Source organism: Triplophysa dalaica, chromosome 19 (assembly GCF_015846415.1).
Source record: "Triplophysa dalaica isolate WHDGS20190420 chromosome 19, ASM1584641v1, whole genome shotgun sequence".
NCBI classification, from domain to species: Eukaryota; Metazoa; Chordata; class Actinopteri; order Cypriniformes; family Nemacheilidae; genus Triplophysa; species Triplophysa dalaica.
This window is the reverse complement of record NC_079560.1, coordinates 19,042,688-19,065,584: the sequence shown is the minus strand read 5'-3', so window position 1 is coordinate 19,065,584 and position 22,897 is coordinate 19,042,688. Positions and strand designations below refer to the sequence as shown.

The 22,897-nt window shown below is 38.9% G+C and overlaps 1 protein-coding gene across 1 annotated transcript in view; it reads right to left on the bottom strand.

Moving 5' to 3' along the window:
• larp1 (La ribonucleoprotein 1, translational regulator) overlaps positions 1-7,963 on the bottom strand; it is a 56,879-nt gene extending 48,916 nt beyond the window's left edge. The window contains exon 1 of the mRNA XM_056730498.1: positions 7,397-7,963. Coding sequence (XP_056586476.1) covers positions 7,397-7,712 — 316 coding nt within the window. The 5' untranslated portion in view covers positions 7,713-7,963. The remainder of the gene's footprint in view (positions 1-7,396) is intronic.
• Between the last annotated feature and the right edge of the window lie 14,934 nt (positions 7,964-22,897).

Genomic DNA, 22,897 nt, shown 5'->3' with positions numbered 1-22,897 from the left:
AGACAGTTTTTTTCACTCTCACATCGAAAGCACTTACTAACAGGAGCTCCTTCGGGTTCATGCTCTCTGAGGTAAGGCAGCATCAGACGTTGCAATAAATCACAATCCACAACACTGAAGATGCAAAACACTTCATTATAATAAGTGCCTGAATTTCAGAGCAGCTTTGCGGGTTTCCTGTAGGTTCTGCAGGATTTATGCATTATTATCGTGTAGATATAATTCACATCCATAGAATAACAATGATTTTGCTCTGTAAGCGAGCAGCACACTGCACACAAGTTTCTTGTATATTTGAAATGGCGTAACTTAAAATGCTCGATCAATTACAAGCCATTTTAAAGCATAAAGAACTTGAATCATCGGTTGTCAGTCAGAGCGCGCTCATGCACGCACGCACACACACACACACACAGCATCTCAAGCTGCTCGCGACAAATGTTAAAGTTATTTTTTCGCAACTTATTTATACACATAAAAGTTCAGAGAGACACATGGGTGTGATTAAATGCCCGTCTTGCCGACAATAGATTCAAGGAATAGACTAATGTACTCACGAAGTGTGCCTAAAATATGCTTTTAATGTTATAGCTTCATGAAAACATTTGCGGTCTTTTCAACAACATACACAATAAAGCTATGAAGGCAATTCAATTATTTACACTTATTATATAAATTCAAATTGTGCTAGTTAATCCAATGATGAGCAAAATGATTAATTGAATAGTTCTAGTATTGTATGCAATGTTTAAGTCATCAGAAAATATTTTTCTTTTAAGCAGCTTTACATGAGAAAAGACAAATAAAACACAGAAATAGGCAGAATACAGTGCGGTGCAATAAATGAAGCAATGGTCTAATAAATGAAATTTAGCAAACCATAATCTAATGTAAAAAAGAAAAATATGAAAGACGTAATTACACATACTAAACATGGGATTAATCATAAAGCATACAGTCTGTGGGTTATTTTAACCCTCTTCATTTTTCCTTAATTGTAGTCGATGGATACACGAAGAAAAACAAGATTAAGATGTGCATATATATCGGTTTAAAATATCGGTCATCGGTCTAATTAACATGGAAATAATCGGTATCGGCCCTGAAAAATGCATATCGGTCGACCTCTAGTTAAGAGCATGAAAAGCCGACTTGCTGAGTGATTTAAAGATTTTATGTATGCAGCATTGAGCCACACATACTAACTACAAACCAAATTTCCCATTGAAGACTGTTTGAACTTTATTATAACTTTTTACACTAATGTACTGCATTAGTCAAACTTTTTCCTTTTTGCTTTAAAAAGTAAAATTGGTATTGAAAAGGTTAATGTTAAGGCTCGTGGGGGGGCTCTTTCGCCTTCGCCTTGTTTTGGCCAATAAAAGCAATAGTATCACTTTGACAACACAGGGATCCAAAATTAGAAAAAACCTTCTGAAACAATTTGTAGGTATGACATAGTAACCACTCGTGGCGAACATCGTCTCAAAAATGTGTTCCAAACTGCGTGGTACTAAAATGTGTATGTCATTCAATATCTACCCCTGGGCGCCTGGTGGGAGTATGTTTTTCCTGAATACGACTGTAACTTCATCGAGTGCAAGCCCCTGAAGCGTTGGACACTTCGGGATATCAGCCCTCAAGTGATTTCAGGTCATATTAGAAACGCTTTCAGAAAATTTGCGTTGCATTCAACCAGTTGGTGGGCTTCATCTAAGCTTTGGACACTACTGAAAGGTAGGTGGACCTAAATACATAGCTTTTATCTTGTTACTGACGAAATTCCATCGAAATCCATGGTGGAGAAAGTATTTAACTAAATCGAAATTGGGTAGTCACATTTGTGGCGGGTCGACTAGCGAATGTACTGCAGGCGTCGTTCTAAAAAAAAACCATTGTCTATATTTAACTCCTCCTGGCTGTGTTTTTCTTGACATTATTACTGATGCTATGTAGTTTAATATGTATATCATGGTTTTTCTGACATGCGTGTCAAAATGGTTACATAGTTTACAACACTTCGAGTTAGATTACTGAGAACTGGCCTGTTACTCTGTCTAAATTAATAGGCTGAGAACACTTGATATGACAGAATGCCTGGGCAAGTGCAATGTGGATATGACAAAGTAAACGAGCATAATATTATTTAGGTCTTTCTTGCATTTTTTCATGCAACCTCTAGCTGAATATAGCAAATCTATGCACATAAATTAAAAGTGCTATTGGATGAATGTGATCAAAAAGTTATGATTGTTGTCATAAGTTTGTTTACTCTTTTATCCAAAGTATCCTGCAACACATAAGCCATGTTGATTAGAACATTTTATGTCCAACTTTCTTTAATCATGTAGATTATGTAGACTTACAAACATGCAAGATGATTCTCCGTGTTTATTAGGCTTCTGGTGCTGCTTATGTTAGAGAAATCCAGTGTTAATCAATGCATGTACAGTTGAGGGGCCTAATAATTGATGTTATGTCTTTACAGCCAATTATGAAAAGGAGAAAGGGGCCCAACACACAGCCAGATCTTGCCAGACAGCACCTCCTGGAGAGAATGAATATTTGTTGTGTTCTTGTATGAATATGAATTATCAATTAATATTGATGTGTATTGTTGTTTTTCTCTTGTATTCTGAAAATAAATGTTTATGAATATGAATGAACTCTTATTAATTATAATTGTTTTCAGTGAGGTACCATGGGTCTGATGACCATTCCACCTAAAACAGTACATTTTCATGATTTCATTTGAAAGAACGAACAAACTTCTACCTTCTATTCAAATTTCATGCAAATATCTGATAAAATACGGAAGTTATAAGCAAAAATGTGTGAATAATAAGCATTTTCGGTCACACGACTTCTATTGTAGTTAATGTTAACTATTTTACTATATTCCTCGGTATTATAAATATCATAAATTCCCCAATCCTCAACTGATTTTCACAATTCAGGTGTCGTCGTAAAGGGATTTTTCAGCTCTGTCTAGTCATGTGATCCATTTTGAGCTTAGGGGTGTTTGGAAATTTTGTCATCATACCTTCAATTTAGATGGTGGGGGACCAGCAGTGTATCAAGTTTTTTAACAAGTTGACCATGTTAAGCCACCACGTTTAACAGTGTAAAGAAGTCAGAATGCGTAACATTGCATCATGCCCGATCTTTCCCGAATTCATTTTTTTTTTTATATCACATCTAAACGAAGCCAGGTAAACCACAGTTTTCTCCTCCTTTCCAAAAGCACACAAGAGGCTGCCAATGCTAAGCCTCCATGAGATATGTTTATGTAAAGGATAAATTGATTGCTAGCACCGAAATCCCCTTGCAGTAGCTCTGCTATTAGCTTTGCTGATAGGGGTGGGAATCTTCAAAACTATTATTTTATAAACAAAGTTAATTACATGTAGACATACAAGCTCTGTAGTGCCAAGGCCATTTATCATTCAAAGAACAATCAGCAAGAACAAAACTATCTGCCTCACCCTCCATACAGCCTTGACACTGACGGCAACCTAAGCACTCGCTGAGAACCCAAATTCAGTGTGTGAGCATAACATCTCACCTGTGGCAACTTGCCAAGCTGTGCTGCAATAGCCCTGTTAGAGGCATTGTCCCTCAAAACCAAGTCTGTGTTAACAATTTTGCATTCGTTTGTAAAATTGTGCAGTAGTTCATGAATATTCGCACCTAACTTTCATTCATAGCACACGTTTGCAGAACACAAGCCGCAAGCTTTCATTCATCCCCAATGTATTGTGAAGTAAATAGTGATAAACGATTCTGTGTTAATCGATGTCCACGCATAGCATGTTATTGCCACTCAGATAGTATTGCTTAGTTAATCTAAGATATGAGCTTTAGCCTCACTGTACTGTACAGTTTATGTTAGTCGAGTTGCAGAAATAGAAGTAAAGCCCTGACAAATGTGGTCTAAACAACCAGTTTCGTCAAGTGGTTTGCGTCATCGGATTTTAATCTGTTTTGAAAACGTTTCAGAGGGCATTAACACCTGGTCGTACGCATCTGCACGCTCCGTGAGTTAACACTTGTATAGCATATGTTTTTTACCATACATAAAAGTAAAAGACATTTAATAGTTCTTTAAACATGTATTTGTAAATTATTAAAAAAAAATTATTCTTGGTATTATTTACCTTAAAAAACAGTTTAACTGGTCTCAATTTTTACTATCGGTTAATAGTCAATATGAACATCCCTAGTTTTGAATGATTGTCAAAAACTTTGGGCTTTACCGGCTAGGGATGAGTCACAAATTTCGAATATTCTAATAGTTTATTTAATTATAGAATTTCGAATAGTGTGTGCGATCTTAAAAAACTCGCCGTGTTTTCATGTGTAACGTGTTCATGTAACCAAAGGGTGGCGCTACCAATAACAACGCATCTTAAACAATGTCAATCAAGAGACAGTACATGAAAACATTTTCCCACAAGAATTGGTAACGAAGTTAGGCACACTGTAGACCCGCGTGGCATAACGGAAACAGTAAATTGAGACGATGTCAAAAATGTGTTCTATGTGGGGGTCCTTCAATAAAATTAATGAGAAAAAAGTGCAGTGCAAACTCTGCAATGCAAAGCTGGCTTATCATGGATCAACAACTACGATGCACAATCATTTCAGGGCGAAGGACCCAGAAGGTCCATCCACAGGTCAGCAATCAGTTGCTAGTTTATGGTCAGACCAACCAATTTGGATGCCAGACGGGCGGAGCAAATAACGGCTTTAATTACTAAGATGATCGCTAAGGATATGCTTCGAATAGTTCTTATCGATCTTCGAATATTATTTTTGCTTTAAATGCCCATCCTATTACCGCCACACATCACCGCACAATGAATCTCAGGATAGCTAAAGCTGTGCAGGATAAATTAGTTCCATCCTTAAAATCCTGCCAAAGTAAGGTTGCACTTTGAGGCTGCATATGAAGCAGCCTTTGAAATGGGACAGCCTTAAGGCCTGATTCTACACGAGCCTGGCTCCGCTTCGCGAGCCTCCACTGACCGTGCGCGCAACTCCCCAAACGGACGAGACGTTCACCGTTGAGATATTCTTTGAAACGACAGGGGGCGCACAAACGAAATTGTCCTGTAAATTCGCAGGAAGTAGAAGAAAAGTAGGAATTTTACAGGAATTACGTCAGATCATTCAGAATGGCGTTTGCGAGCACCTGCTAGACAAGGAAACGTAGGAGATTTTGTGTTGTTGCTATTAAAAAAGGGGGGAAACGGAGATGGAAAGTTCGCCCACTGCATGCCACAAAACGTGGAGATGTCGAATACATCGCTCGTGAAGCAGATGCGTGTTATGGACAGGGAAATGCATTTCAAACTATTGTTTGTTGATTTAATAAACTTTTACATCAAACTTTTTGTTCACTTTTTCATTTCTGTGCAGAATGCAGACACATTTGAAGCAGCCTTTGAAATGGGACAGCCTTAAGGCCTGTTTCTACACGAGCCTGGCTCCGCTTTACCAGTTTAACCAGCCCTTTACCAGCCTTCAGTTAAGCTGCTGTGATGCAATCGGCCTTCACAGGACACAGCCCTGAACTGGGATACCACTGTAGTTCCAGGAAATGCCAATGTGCATCTTCTATCGCTGTCACAGCTGCTACAGCTATACATCGATCCAGTGTTACAATGAGTTTATCATTATCGTTTTCTACATTTGGGCTCAATGATTTCTGTAGTATCAGTCACTTTTTGATTTAGACTTATTATCGATCATTTTAATTTACTGTGAAATACCCTGCTTTTTGATGTTTGCTGTTTGATCACATCATTTGAGTGATCATTGCAAAAAATGAGTTTATTTATATATGTAAACCTGGACATCAAAACCAGGTTAAAGATTTTTACATCATCTGAATGCTGAAGAAATAAACTTTCTATTGATATATGGTTTTTGTTTGCGAGGATACACTATCTGGCGGAACAACAACCGTTTACAAAGCTGGAATCTGAGGGTGCAAAAAAAACGAAATATTGAGAAAATCGCTTTTGAAGTTGTTAATCTGAGTAGTCTGAGAATAAGGTGACATCGGAGAGATTTCTAGGCGTCATCATAGACATCATGGTTATAGTTGTTGTCAATGTCCATAAAACTAATAAGGACTTCTTTAAAGTAGTTATTTTGGTTTGTTTTTCGCACATAAAGCATATCTATATAGAGCCCTAAATAATGTAATGTCTGATCCTCAGTAAGTGTCCAAAACATTTCATAATTTTCTGTCGATTGAGAGGTGGCTAGACAAAATATTTTTTACTGTACTGGTATTAACAGAGTTTTCTTTCCTTAACAAACCCTGGACTACATTAGATAACTAAAACATTCGAAACAAAAAGATGCAGTACAGCCACAAACAGTGCTCACTGACATTTCAGCAGCTGTGAGGGAGCAGGATCACATGGCGCAAACCACGTTGTCTTATTACAGCGGAATTATGAAATAACTCTTAATCGATTGACCAACGACCATCAAACATTACGTGCTAACATAAATTTAAACCATATCTGTCATCGTTAGAAATTTTGAACATTTAAATGTCGGTGTTTATTTTAAGGAGAGGTAAGGTGGCTAAATGCTACTCACCTAGCATAGGGGCTTACATGTTTAGCATGCTGCTGACGTGCATTTAACATCTTGAAACACGAACTGTAATGGGCAATGTTTATGAATGTTTATTTTAGGGCCATTTTCGCTAAAAAGGCTTTTACTTCCATTCGAGTGAGTTTATGACAAACACGTGGATCTCACACGTGATGTTCCACAACAACCGCAACACTTAGGCAGTCAACGATTATTTAGACAACGTAAATGTAGGCGAGCCTAAATTATTTGCGAAATTGCAAAAAAATGTTAAGTCTTTTCAGCCCTTGAATAAATAAGTTACTAAAATTGTACTTTAGGCCCGTCCAGTGAACTCACACAACAGGCCGCTAATGCTAACTAAGCTAACGCGATAGCCATTTGTACACAAAGGCAGCAACGCTGAACAACACCGGGTTTTTGCCTATTTTCTACACTCAAGTTGAAATTTTAAAACATTTTCTTTAAATGAGTATGCACTTAAATGTTGAACAGTCGAGGTAAAAGACCCGCTGCGCTGCACGAGACACAAGGCCGCAGACGGACGGTGCATTACAAGCTTTAGATTATTTTCATAACCGTGTGCTTTACATAAACCTATTAATGTAATTTAACGCATACACCTGAGACGACCTGGCTGAAGCACAGCTGACGAGCACGAAATAATCCTAGCCATCAATTTATGACTATGGACTTTATAAACGCTGTTAAAAGGTAACGTATACGTGTACTTGTTACATGCCGTAATCGATATTCATGTCGTATAGCGATTTATACACACCATGCTGTGTCTGGCCGTTGACGCTGCTCACGGTGTTCATTTTCTTGGTCCATGGGTTCACTTTAGGCGGCGGTGCTGCTGTAAACTCCTTTTTATCCGCTCTCTCCTGATCTTCACTTTCACCAGGGTGCTCTTCTTGATTTAAGTTAACCTTCGCTTGACTGTCGTTTTCCTCTTTTGATAATTTGAAACTTTGCTCCTTCATGTTAGGTTCAGAAGCTCCCTCTATATCAGCCTGGCATCTGTCCTCGTGGTCCTGATCCCCCTGTTTGAGCAGAGGATTGTTTGGCAGGAGAGTCTCCACCTCAGTGGCCATTTCTCTAACACACCTCAATTTTACCGCAATGTGCTGGCAAAAATGTTTGTTCTCTTCCAACGACGAGCCTGCTTACCGTCTCCACTCCACCCCTAGACCAAAACGGCTTTAGTCTAAGACGCAGAGTGGTTAATTTCAATTAAAACATGTAAAAGAAGGCCGAGGGCCTTATATAAAATTGAAGACTTCTCTTCACTACTTGCAGCAGTGTGAGAGAACCACGCGTTGGACGTGAGCGCGCACGTACACGTAACGGGGCGTGGCGACATCACGTGACTGTAAAACGTCCATATATAGGGGGTTTACGTCTAGGATGAGAATTCACGTAACGTCACAGTAGTGGGAGGTTTCTTATTAAAGTCCTTGTAAAGGCAATAAGGCATTTTCAAGAATAGTTTCTAAACACATAATAAATGTTAGAAATATAGTGCTTAAACGTTTAAAAAAAGTCTGAAAACAACTGAATTTTAGAAGTAGACTGTTAAACAGTTTTTACCATTTTAGAGTTAATGCGGTAACCCTAGAATTCAAATTTGTTGTTTGTTTACTCAACCTCAGCCCATCCAATATTTAGGTCACAATTTTTCTTGAGTAGAACAATAAAAAACGGTTTAAAGGTAAACCCGTAGCCCTCTGTTCTTCATTTAGATGTTAATGTCCATGCTCGGTCAAGAGTTTAATATCCAAAACAAGCATGATCCCAGCAGCTTCTGATGCATATCCGACAGCTTGTAAAAGCGAATCAATCGTTATTTGCAATAAACTAAACTTCATTTTTTATAAAATTGAGCGATATTCTACAGCTCCTTCGTCCAAACATCCTGATCGTACGTCCTTTCGCAAAAACTACGCACACGCGTTCTATCTCTACTATGTGAACAACCGCTGCGTCTCAATTCGCCTCCCAGCGGGCACCTTGATGTCAATTTGATGTCAAATTTTAGACAAGATTTTATCAAGATGTTGCACAATAACATTTCAAATTAAAATCATACATCAAATTCTTCAAGATGGTTAATGAGGTGAAAATATGAGGTTTATCCCATACTGAAATTGGTTAATATAAGTATAGCCCAATATGTTTGACATTGAAATGACGTCAAATCAACATTGCATTATAGGCGTTCATTTGATGTTGTATTGACATCACATTGACATCAATGTAAATCCAGTTAGCCTGAAGTTGAAATAGCATTTTTTTTCTAACTGGTGCCTCAAAATGCATCCATTTGTCACACCTTTTGAAACAGTTGTTAGATTTGTACATGAAAGTGGACTTCTGTAACTTCTGTGATTGAAAAACATTTTTTTAAGTATGTAAATACTCATGCTGAAATAAAAGGAAACAGTAATTGTTAAATTTTACAAGAAAATGTACTGATTTCATTATAATAGATTCAGATGTAATTATCCATCCATCCATTTTCTAACGCTTATCCGAACTACCTCGGGTCACGGGGAGCCTGCGCCTATCTCAGGAGTCATCGGGCATCAAGACAGGATACACCCTGGATGGAGTGCCAACCCATCGCAGGGCACACACACTCACTCACTCATTCACTCACGCACTAACACCCTACGGACAATTTTTCCAGAGATGCCAATCAACCTACCATGCATGTCTTTGGACCAGGGGAGGAAACCGGAGTACCCGGAGGAAACCCCCGAGGCACGGGTAGAACATGCAAACTCCACACACAAGTCGGAAGCGGGAATCGAACCCCCAACCCTGGAGGTGTGAGGCGAACGTGCTAACCACTAAACCAACTAAGCCACCGTGCCCCCCCCAGATGTAATTATAATTTAAAATATTAAAAACAAATGCAGCATTTTTGCTGTAACCCCACATAAAGTATTATGTATCCTTTTTTTATTTATAATGATATTATATTACTGTAAAATTAGAAAAAAAATGCTGTAATTGAAAATACTCATAAAATTGTAATACCTTATAATGTATGTACCATTTTTACAGTATTACAACTCCATGTTCATTTTAGTCAAATTTTAATTTTAGTTTTTTTTCTATTCATATCTGTTGAACAAAAACAGGCTATATATTTTACAATTATTTAGATTTTCTTGTTTTCAACTGATCTATGCTTGGGCGCTTATAATATTTTTCTTAATTTTATGTTATATTAAATGTACATCGGCTATTAATACATTTCTAAATATATGAATGAGAGTTAAATCTTTCTATTTTAACCAGTTATTTCTCTTAAAACTGGTTCTCAGCTGTTCTGGTGACTTAGTTGTATTGTTCAATAATCTTAACAATTATTGATTACTGATGTGCACTCTTAAAACAAATGTGTTGAAAACAACACAACATGTGTCGTTTTCAACACATGCTCTGAGTGTGCTCAGGGACAACACATATTGTGTTAAAGACAACACAGAATATGTGTTATGTAAACACACAGACAAATGTGTTATTTTGGTGAACACATTAATGTGTAATTTTTGTATACATCTAACACAACTGTGTGTTACGTATTTATTACTTATTATTTTATTATAAAAGATTATTGAAAAAGCTAGATCAGAATACAATATGTAGTTATCATGAAATCGCACTGAAGCATTGAATACGGTTCAAATACTGTTTATTTAGCAATTCTTTTGGTTTTAACATGGAATTAATACTGTTAAAAATACTGTTGATAGAAAAATAAGCATTTTAAAAACATTAATCATACAACAAATTCATCACACACACTTTAAAAAAAAAACATACATCAAATATTATAAAACATCTCATATCTGTTATCTCATAAACATATCTCATAAACTCATACCTGTTATCTCATAAACATATCTCATAAACTCATATCTGTTAGATACTGTAAAATACGATGTCACATAAAACAAAGTCTGACATTTCCAACATAAGACCAAACTTTCTCAGCTTGATCTCAAATATAACAACAAACGAAATATACACATTAACTTGAAAAGAAAATGTTTACTTTGACAATTATAAATTGGATAATTATAAACTCACCAGTAATGACTCAAATCTCCCTTCAAATGAATCCTGTGAGGTACTAGCAGTAGCACTAGCAGTATAATATATTTGGAATTTGTCAAGCTCCCTCACTTCTGAATTAACATCGATGTCAATAAATTCTTGAAAATCTGCGTCAAATCTCAGTATGCGATCAGTAGATACTTGTTGAGATAGGTCAGTTTTGGCTGAGTTAATCAGTTCTCCAACACTTCCAACTGTGAATAGTTTTCTCCATGTTTCCTTCCCGTCTATGAAGACAGTCGCGAGAACTCGGTGTAAAATTGTTAGAGTAGGCTAAACGTGATTTGATCATGGTCTTCCATTACCTAGATAAAAGATATAACACCATATTATAATGCCATAATCATACAAGTCATAATTTAATCATGAGAAAACGTAAACGGTAATCGCGTTATCAATACATTTTAAATAGTCAGTAACAAGAAAGTTAACGTTAAGTTAGCACAAACCAAGTCGCGCGCTTTTTTAAACCACACAGCACTCATCGCTAGAACGTCGTTTTAACCACTGCATAGTTTATGGTAAAAGGAATGTTAGGAGTTCAAACATAAGGTGCCATGCATAACCTTTAAGTATTTTAAGAACAATCATTAGCAGTCATACCCAACAGTGGCGGTTCTACATTGAATCACTCCCCGGGCGAGATCCGCTCTGGGTGCCCCCCCATCTACTCCCACCCATCCGAGAGAAAAAAAGCCATGTTTTACCATAACTATATAAGTGTAAGACGAACCTTATATTTCTCAATTGCACAAATCCTTCAACAGAACATTTTAAAAACACAATTCTGCACAAATCAGTATAAGTTATCAGAACTTAAATATACTCTATGTACATAAATGTTGCAACATATGTACATGATGTACATATGTATCATGATGTAACACGACCAGAGAACAACAACATTAAAATATTAAGAATAATATACAAATAAAATATAGAAAAAATATTCTAAATAGCACAAATCCTTCATCACACAAAAGCAAATCTAATTATTACACTATTGCACTAAGAACAGAAAACACAAACTAAAACCTGACCTTTCTGGCCTTCCTTAATGCAAAATCATCAATAATGTCATCATACGAAATCTGCCCCCTATTGAGTTATTGATACTGATGATAGGAAGGCCAGTGAGCTGTTCTTGAGACATGGTTGACCTCAGGTATGACTTGATCAACTTTTGAAAAGCTCCTCTCTGCTTGAGCCACAGTGACTGGCAGAGTAAGTGTAATCCTGAGAGCAGTCCAAAAGTTGGGGTAGATCTCTGATAGATCCTTATCATGCATAAAAGTGATAAAATTCAAGGAGGCTGATGGTTTTTGATGGCTGACCAGTGACAGAGGATTCTCCAAAATACTTTAGAAGTGCCCATGAATTTGCAATTGAAATTGACATCAAAAGACAGTAGGCTACAGTATAACTCTTATGAATTGCAAATTTAAATAAACATGCCCTTACATGCCAAATGTCTGTCATGACTCATTAGACGCTTTATTAATCTAATCTAAGGGAGGAACAATTAGCTCCTTGGTTACTGCCTCAAATTATATTCTTTGTCACGCAACAGAGTTATAGCAAATGTTTGCCTTTGAACACATCCAGACATATGTTAATTTCGTTGGCTAATTACAGGGCCCAACATTAACCCCAATGATGGAAATAAATAATAACTTTACTTGTAACAGTTTTGTTGCAAAGCACAATCTTATGGTGAAATTAGATCTCGTGTTTGTTGAGTTAAGACCGAATTATTGTTGTATAAGCATCATAGCAAGAAGGCTAACAAACGTAAGAGTTAACGTTACCACCCATTTACATTAGCCCTTCATTGATGATGGATAACGTCACCGTAATCATACAGAGAGAACGTAGTTACATACCTTTATCTTTTGCTCCTTTCTCCGCTTCTACTTTGATTTTTTCTTATATTGGGCACCTGACGGCTTAAACCTTTTTCTCTCCATCGCTTTCATGTTTATCTGGCACTCGACAATCAAGACTAAACCACTTCACCTCCACATAATCGTTTTGGATTAACTTTTTTTATTAGCCATTTCACACACAATGCAGAAAAAAACGTGGAAAAATAGGCCTATGCTTTAAAATTATGAATGAAATGTGCGTTATTTAGAAGAAAGTCAAGGTGTGACTGATTTTAGCCCACTAAATGGGCCCCCCTCCTTGTCCGCTCCATTTGGCAGAGGTGAACTGTCCATCAGGGGATCAGCCCCTCCCCTTTACAGTTTTCACACAGCTTCTGCGCTTCTCAGCAAGCAGGGGCGGCGATTTGCCAATTCCCCACACAGACAGTTATATTATACATAATAGAAACCTGCTTTGCGGCGCGGATTATTTTTCTTTTTCAAGTGCTTGTGCCGCCCCCCACGTGTCGTGGCATAACAACGGTTAAAACAAACAAATTATGTTTCCTGGACAATTAACACAAATCTTTCTAATGTTTGGTGGAGAAATATTTATTATTTTACACGTTTAATCATATTCACTCACCTGAGGCAGACAGATGCATTTCTGACGGCTGGCTGAGTGTCGGTTGGAAAAGAACGCCACTGCGCAGGCGCAGCAAGAACATTCCCGCAGTCCCAACAGTTGTTTTTCCACAGCGAGTTAAAATGCTTTATTCACATTTGCAACATGATAAATAAATCCGGTCGTTAAAGTTGACATCGCCCGTTGAGTATTTGCAGCAGAAAATATTCCTTTTATATAATTATGTTTAAACATAGGCTACTAAATGTGTTTAACACAGTAATTGTGTAAACAGTTGAGCTCAATATTTACACATCATGTGTCTGTAGTAACACAACATGTGTTACAAATCCTTTTACACATATGTTGTGTTCGTTTTTAACACATCATTTTTAAGAGTGTGGTTGTCTTTTTTCTTTTGTCAGAATTCTTACAAACATATTGATGGCAACAATGAATATGGATGGCTCAGCGCTGAAGAAGGCCTTTGGAAAAATACGGCTATGCCATGTTATAATAGGTACTACATTACTTTTCTTGTATGATTAGAGGATGTAGTATCTATCCAGTGTTACCCCTTGTGCGTCAAGCTTTTAGGCATCACAGATGCACAGTGGCAATTAGGGGTGGGAGTAACGGGGTACCTCACGATAATATACAATTCGCGATACAAGGCTCACGATACCGATGATTTCATGGTGTTTCGATACTACGATAATCAACATTTTGTTTATCAATACAACGATACATCACGATATCTGCCTAACTATGAAAACAAAATGCCCAACATATGCTACATTTCAAGCAAATTAAACATGTAATGCTTCAATTAAAATCTCATCTTTGTAAACTGACACATTTAAAACATTTAACAACTCTTAAATATTTAATAATGGCACATTTCTAAATTTTACAGACACTTATTTAAACCTAGGAACATCTAAGACATTCTACACGACTTCTACCTGTTTAAAAAAAATCAACCAATATTTGTGATATTATCTGATAATGAGTTCTTTACTAACACAAAAAGGGCAAATACATATACACCTTTAGAGTAGAATTCACTCACAAGATTTTTACCTTTTTATTGAAGTTGCAGCTAAAATCAACCCACTTCTTTTAATACAGACCGAAGTTATTTTACGTTTCAGAAAAAATTAAATAAAGCAATGTTACAGAAACAGACAAGAATAAAGTTTAAGTTTATAATTGTTATGTTAGACTTTTGTGCAATGAGTACACAAAAGGGTTAATTAAGTGATATTTATATTTTATTAATTAATGTTATATTTTATTATTTATACTTATTTTCAGTCACAGAGTTCTTCCATTTTAGATTTATTTGGGTAAGAGAAGACTCTGTAATTTAAAGAACTGAATTCAGGGAGAAATTCGAATGTTCAATAATTTAAATAATGAAAATAAATTAAAATTATGAAAAAAAGGGGCATTGAAGAAAAGTTTATGCTTTTTCTATATACTGTCAATTATAGTTTGTGGATACAAAATCAGAATTTGCAGGTTTCACTTGTAATAAAATCGGAAATTGGAATGGGCAAAGAGAAAACTGCAATCGGTGCATCTTTAATTACTATGCTCAGTTTCTCAATGAGTTACGGTCAAATGCCTCCACATCCAAAAGCCAGAGGGCGCTCTCATGCATAAACACCAAATATGCGCAGTTATTTTTTCAGGTTGTAAAATGTTTTAACCTGCAGTTTCTACAATTATCAGAAAATATTAAAAACACAGGTTTTAAATGTGTGAATTCTGTTATACCTATGCCACCTTTACTTGGGGAGCATTTATCAGTATATTTTTTCATCTGACAAACTAAACGTAGGATATTCACTTGAAAAGAATAGTGAGAATCACTGAGCCACTAGATTGTTATCTAGGGCTGCAACTAACGATTATTTTAATAATCGATTAATCTGTAAATATTTTTTCGATTAATCGATTAATCAAATAAAAACAAAAACCAAGAAAAGCATTCATTTCCAACCCTTTATTCAAAAACAGAACTAAAATCTTTAGAAAGTGCACAAACATGTTGCTCCTTGAACATCCCTGAGCTGTTATAATAATAATAAAATAAAATGGACTAACATTGTATACACATGTAAAGCATACACATGTATGCTTTACATCTGCCAAATATATAGACTTTTTTTAAATAAAGTGCCACCTGAGTTACCAGAACAATAAATAATTTATAAAAACTAAAGAACAATACAAATCAGAAAATTTAACAGAATTTTTTGAATGTCAGAACTTGTTCTCTACACTACACTGCAGACGCACACACTCGCAGACGCACACACTCGCAGACGCACACACTCGCAGACGCACACACTCACAAACTCTCACACTCACAAACTCTCACACTGACACACACACACACACACACTCTCTCTCTTAAATTCACTTGAAGCTTATTCATTAAATTATTACCATCATTGTAGTAAGTGCAAGCTTCATTTATACACCACATTAAAACACATGTTAAGATGATCAAGTGCTATGAAATAACTTTAAAATTAAATTAAAAAGTACAACACACACAAATATATTTTCAATAATAACCTATGTGGGACAAAGAACATGGCTGAATCTTAAGCCGCGCCCCCCCTCCCCCACCTGGGTCAATCTGATCACCTTTCTTTGTTCCTCACCCCCAAGTATTCACCTCTCATTAATCGTGTGAAGCCATCAGTGAAGACCATCAAGGTGTGGCCTGCGGGGGCAGACTTAACACTCCAGGAAAGGTTTCTACACACAGACTGGAGTATGTTTGCTTCTCAGGCCACCAGTGGCTCTCACACGGACATAGACAGCTACACCTCCTCTGTATTGGACTACATCAATACCACCATTGATAGTGTCACAGATCAAAAGCAGATCACCATATACCCGAATCAGAAGCCATGGATGAACAAGGAAGTGCACCTCCTGTTGAAAGCACGCAACACCGCCTTCAGATCAGGTGATGCACAGGCCTATAGTACTTCCAGGGCAAATCTGAAGAGGGGCATCAAAAAGGCCAAGCACTGCTACAAGTTGAAGTTAGAGGAGCATTTTACCAATTCTGACCCTCGACGCATGTGGCATCCAGGCCATTAGTGACTACAAACCCAACCACTCCATCCCCATAGCCACAGATGCTGCCTTTCTGAACGAGCTTAATGACTTTTATGCACGCTTTGAGAGAGACAATAAGGAACCCGCCACCAGGCTCACACCTTCTATTGACCACCCAATCATCACACTAAACTCCACAAATGTTTACACTGCACTAAGCCGGATAAACGCACACAAGGCTGCTGGTCCTGATGGCATCCCTGGTCGCATACTCAGGGCATGTGCGGAGCAGCTCGCTGGGGTCTTCACGGATATCTTCAACATGTCCCTCGCCCAAGCAGTGGTTCCAGCTTGTTTCAAATCCACCTCCATTGTGCCCATTCCAAAACATTCCAGCCCGACAGGCCTGAATGACTACCGCCCTGTAGCACTCACACCCATTGTTATGAAGTGCTTTGAGCGGCTGGTCCTGTCACAACTAAAAGACTCCTTACCATCCACACGGGACCCATACCAATTTGCCTACCGTAGCAACAGGAGCACAGATGATGCGGTGTCCATGGCACTGCACTCGGTCCTCACACATCTGGATAATAAGGACACTTATGCACGCATGCTGTTTGTAGACTTCAGCTCTGCATTCAAAACCGTCATCCCTTCCAAGCTAATCATCAAACTTGGAAACCTAGGCATTAACAATTCAACATGCAACTGGATTATGGACTTCCTGACGAACAGGCCTCAGCTTGTTAGGTTAGGCCACATCTGCTCCACCACCATCACCCTCAACACTGGTGTACCACAGGGCTGCGTACTGAGCCCCTATCTCTACTCCCTTTTCACACTCGACTGCAGACCTGTGAATGGACCTAACTCCTTCATCAAGTTCGCAGAAGATACAACAGTGATTCGTCTCATCAGCAACAACGATGAGACTGCTTACAGGGAGGAAGTATGGCACCTGGCCACATAGTGCTCAAACAATAACCTGCTCCTTAACACCTCCAAGACAAAGGAGATCATTGTGGACTTCAGGAAGGCGAAAGGAGGCACACACGACCCCATCCACATTAACGGGACGGCTGTTGAACGTGTTTCCAGTTTTAAGTTCCTGGGGACCCATATTTCGGAGGACCTGTCCTGGACCACCAACACCTCATGCCTGGTCAAGAAGGCTCCCCAGCGTCTCTACTTTCTGAGTACACTGAAGAAGAACCAACTGTCTTCAACTATCCTGGTGAACTTCTATCGCTGCACGATAGAGAGCATCCTGACCAACTGTGTCCCAGTCTGGTACGGGAACTGTTCTGTTGCTGAGCGCAAGGCACTGCAGCGGGTGGTGAAAACAGCCCAGCGCATCACAGGGACTACACTCTCTTCCATTGAGGACATCCAGGAGAAACGCTGTCTGCGTCGAGCTCGCAGCATTCTCAAGGACTCCTCTCACCCCGCTGATAGACTATTTACTCTCCTGCCTTCCGGCTGGCGCTTCAGGTGCCTCCGGACAAGAACCAGCAGACTAGGAAACAGCTTTTTTCCCAGAGCTGTTTCATTATTGAACTCTGTCCCCCACTGATTCCACTACCCCTCATAACTTTAACTGTAATGCTGCTATTACATTGCTTACATTGCACTATAGGGCTGCCATGCATGACTGAACTGTACACACCAGTACTTCATGTATCTGCTCTATCGGACTGTTTACACACACATAGCATCATTTGCACTCTATACTGCTCACTTGCACACCAGGAGTATTACACTGAATGCTCATTTGCACTAATGGACTACTCTCATAACTGCATTACCTCATCTACTCCACTGTAACTTTCATAACTGCATTACCTCATCTACTGCACTGTAACTTTAATAACTGCATTGCCTCATCTACTGCACTGTAACTTCAATAACTGCACCAACTTCTCTACTGCACTGTAACTCATCTATTGCATTACTGCATCTATTGCATAACTAACTGCATCTACTCATCTATTGCACTATAACTTCAATAACTGCATCTACTCATCTATTGCACTATAACTTCAATAACTGCATTAACTCATCTACTGCACTGTGACCTTAATAACCGCATTAACGCATCTACTGCACTGTAACTTCAATAACTGCATTAACTCATCTACTGCACTGTAAATTGAATTGAATTGAATTGAACTGTACATTAATGTTCACCGTATAAAGCCTTCTGTTTTTATTGTTCATAGTACATACCGACTGTCATATTTTCCTAGTACATGCCCATTGTGAAGTATTTCCCTAATATTGTATTCTGTATTTATTAACACTGTATATCCTGCACTTGCTAATTGCACTTCTGGTTAGACCTAAACTACATTTCGTTACACTGTACTTGTACATTTAGACATTTGGCAGACGCTTTTATCCAAAGCAACTTACATTGCTTTATCCTATACATTTCACAAAGGTATTTGCAATCCCCTGGGATCAAACCCACGTTGTTAACCCAATGCTCTTACCACTGAGCTACAGGAAAGCTGTATAAAACCAAAGTAGACAAACATTCATATGTATTGGTGCAACCAACATGGTATTGGTATATTTTAACATTCACTTCAACACACACAGCAATGCTAGCGGGCATCACTTTAACTTATAAGGTTAAGTTCCCCTTCGGCTGTTCTCTCCAACTTAAACTGAAGTCTATTATCAATGCATGAAATACACCTAGATAAATGTATATTAATAATGCGAGACATTTCACTGTTGATGGCGGGGATTTAACGTTAGCTCTGGTGAGGGCTTATATAAGATCACAAGTCATGGCTAGCAGCTACCTCAAGTGACGTGAGCACAATTTTCACTAATCATGCAAACATACCTTTATCTTGCTCTTTTTTCTCCTCCTCTGTCCTTTTCTTCTTTCTCTTTTCGGCACCAGAGGGATACATCCTTTTTTGTGACATGGCTTGTCATTTATTAATTACAGTGACAAGCACTTGCGCGCCGGCGCGAATTGTCAATGCAAGCATTTACATTTACATTAAGGCATTTGGCAGACGCTTTTATCCAAAGCGACTTACATTGCTTTATCCTATACATTTTCCATAGGTCTTCGCAATACCCTGGGATCAAACCCACAACCTTGCGTTGCTCTTACCACTGAGCCACAGGAAAGCAAGTGAAACGTGTCTAAGCGCAATTGCGCATGAAATCAACCGCTGGCAGTCACAGCAGCAGTTGTCGGCAAATCTGAATTTTCTTATCTTGAATTATTCATTTAATTTATTCATTCATATTCATTAATTTATTTATTCATTCATTTAAATCACTTGTTTTAAGTTATTTAATTGTAAAACAAAAACGATTGGGGGGCCTAGTTCGCTTATGCCTCGGGCCGGCCCTGCATCTTATGGTCGATAAATAGCCTATGTTCATGTGAAGGTAGAGCACTACGACTTAACGAATGACGACATGACAAATTACATTTTTTATTAGACCAACAAAACTTTTAGCTTTTGAAAGGCTACAAACATAACACTGAGAGCTTAATTTGACCAGGAATAATGAGCAGGTATGTCGCCCAGAGGTGCCAGATTTGTGTCCGTTGTAAATCAATACTTTTTGTCACAGTTACCAGCTGCAGTGCCCTTCATGCTCCACCAGAGGGCACTTGTATCAACATCAGGAATATAATTCAAATTACATTTCCTACAAGTCATTGCTTGGACTCAGTGCCCTTTGGTGCCAAGTGCCTCAAATAAGATGGCCGGGCTGACGACTTCTGCCACATCCAGGCTTCCAGCTCTGCCTGCAAGTCCATGTTGTCCTGCCCTGCCTGCGCCTCATGGGTTTCAGCCCATGCCAGTGAAGTGAAATCAGGAGGGGTGTTACATGGGTTCTTTCAGCTGCTTTCTGGATCATTTGCCAGGCCTTGACTGCATTGGTTGGATGGCCAGCCAGAATGGAGCAGTCTTGAGATGACCAGTGCTTGGACTAGCAGCAGAGAGGCATACTCCGACCGGAACGGCCTGATTTTCCTGATGTTGTTAAAAACATAATGGCAAGTTTGAGAGGTTGGTGCGATGTGAGAGGTGAATTTCAACTGGTCGTCAAACATCACCCCCATGTTCCACGCGGACTTGGTTGGCGTTAAAGAACAGATTGAATAGGTGGTGTTTAATTTATTGTTAATTTATTGCAATTTACGAAGTCTAATTCTTGACCACTTTTGTCTGTAACAATTAAAGAAATTGTCCATATGTCGGACTTGCCTTGCTTTAATTTTGTTGCCTTAAAACCCTTCTTTTCTACATCATGCACTGACTCCATCCTTTCTGGCGGCTATAAATGGCAGGACCCGCACTTTTTTTACCCGCCCAGTCCTGCCCACAGCAAAGGTAAAATCGCTCTCTCCCGAGAGATTTTCCTTGTCCCACTGGATCCCAATGCATTCCTCTAGTAGGAGGAGAGTCTAGGGCAGGGTTCCTCAAATCTTACCCTGGAGGGCCGGAGCACTGCAGAGTTTAGCTCCAGACCTGACCAAACTTGCATACCTGTGATTTTCTAGTCATACTGAACAACTTGATCAGCTTGCTCAGGTGTGTTTGATCAGGGCTGGAGCTAGACTCTGGAGTGCTCCGGCCCTCCAGGGTAAGATTTGAGGAACCCTGGTCTAGGGTACCCCAACCGTACCATAATGAAGCGTACCACTCGATGGAAACGAGCCATTATAGATGTATGCTTCAAGTTATGTAAAGTCTGCGTAAGGCAATATTAAATGTGTTAACCATAACCATCCAACCAAATTTGTAATCTATAAAACAGCCGCCACTTTCCGGTTAGGGTTTTTTATCATTTACATTTGGTTGGGTAGTTAATAACACATTTTTCTATGGTGAGTCAAACTCAGAACACATTTTACTTTGAGGGGTCTCAAGGGAATGAGAAAACAATACATTTGCAGGAAATGCAACATCTGCAATTTTTCAGCCCGAACCTGACCCGAGAGACGATCTCTCACTCTGACGTGCACGCTCTCGAAACACACACAATATATAATGTATTAACAGACAAACATGTAAACTCCAAGTGCCAATTTGCCAAATAACAAAAATATAGAGTAAGTTTAACTCTGGCTTTGAATGTTCTATTTAGCCCGTGACTGAATAAGCTCCCTTCGCTATCATATGCTAACATTATCCTCCAATATATACGGTACATGTACGTCAATTCAGACTCTTGATAAATATTACTTACATCGGCAGCTTTGTCTCGTTTAGTTGGTCTCGATCCCTCTTCAGGAACAACTTTGAAGCTTATTCTGCTTGTACTGTCCCAGGTTGATAAAGCACTCCAGCTTGAAGTGATTCGCGCAAACAAGCAGGTTTTTACTCATTGTTTCTGAGGGATTTCCACAAAAAATAAATCCACTCCTGTCTCTTCCTTAGCCATGGCGACACGTACACCACTGTCGCTTGTGAAAACAACAATGGCGGTAGTGCCGTGGGTGGAATTGTGTAGATTAAGGTCCGATAATATTATAATAAGAGCCTACGACAGCCTACTGTCTACGTCACATCAGGAGCGAAATCTGAACGGCTCGATTTCTCACATGCTTGCAGAGAAAGGCTTACCAAAACAAAGTTACTGGGATCTTGTTTGTCACATTTCTGCGGTTGCTCAGATTCACCGGGGACCTAATTACAGCACTTAACACCGAAAATATTTTACTTTCATCCAATGGGTTCTTTAAAGCGGAGCTATGATGCTATTTCATGCATTCTGACTTCTTTACACTGTTAAATGTCATGGATATCTACAAGGAGAAGACTCAATTGCAGGGTAAACGGGTAATTTATCAAGTATCCACAAGAAGGCAAGCAAATAATCCACTAGGCACCACCAATGCTGTCCAAAGAGACCATGAGAGTCCGTCGGGAGAGGACTCGACCCGACAGAGCTCACGGGAGAGAGAATAGAACCACTGAGGGAGATCTTGACCCGTCAAAGACACAGTCCACAGGAACCCTGGGAGTCCGCAGGGAGATGGCTCGACCAGGATCACTCCGGAGGAATTCCACCCACGGAGGGAGAGCAGGAAGCGGGGATGTACCTGGACCCGGTAAAGACTCAGAGCTGATGACATCCGCCCCTGGTGGTGAGTTGCCTAGGTAACCAACTATAGGGGCTAACCACACTAATTTAAAATAGACAAGACTCTGGAGATACAAAACTAAGAGAACCAAACACTAGAGACAGCTAAGGATAGGATACTAGATACTAGGAACTAGAACAATATGGCTAAGACAGCGACGAAAGACTAGACTTTAGAAGACAATCAAAGGCTGTAACATGTACTAGCTATCACAAACAAACACAACTATCTGACACAGGACAGTAGAACAGAAGGGAATATAAAGAGAAGGAAATCAGAAGCCAAACTAGAAACAGGAGGGGAGAGAGGGAAGATAACGAGCAAACCAGGTTAGAAGAATTAAACGATAACAAGGACTTAAACAGTGTAACGAGGGCCTGGGTTACCTCACAATTACAGGAAAGCACATGGCAGGCTGTAAACCACACCATGTGCTCAACAAGA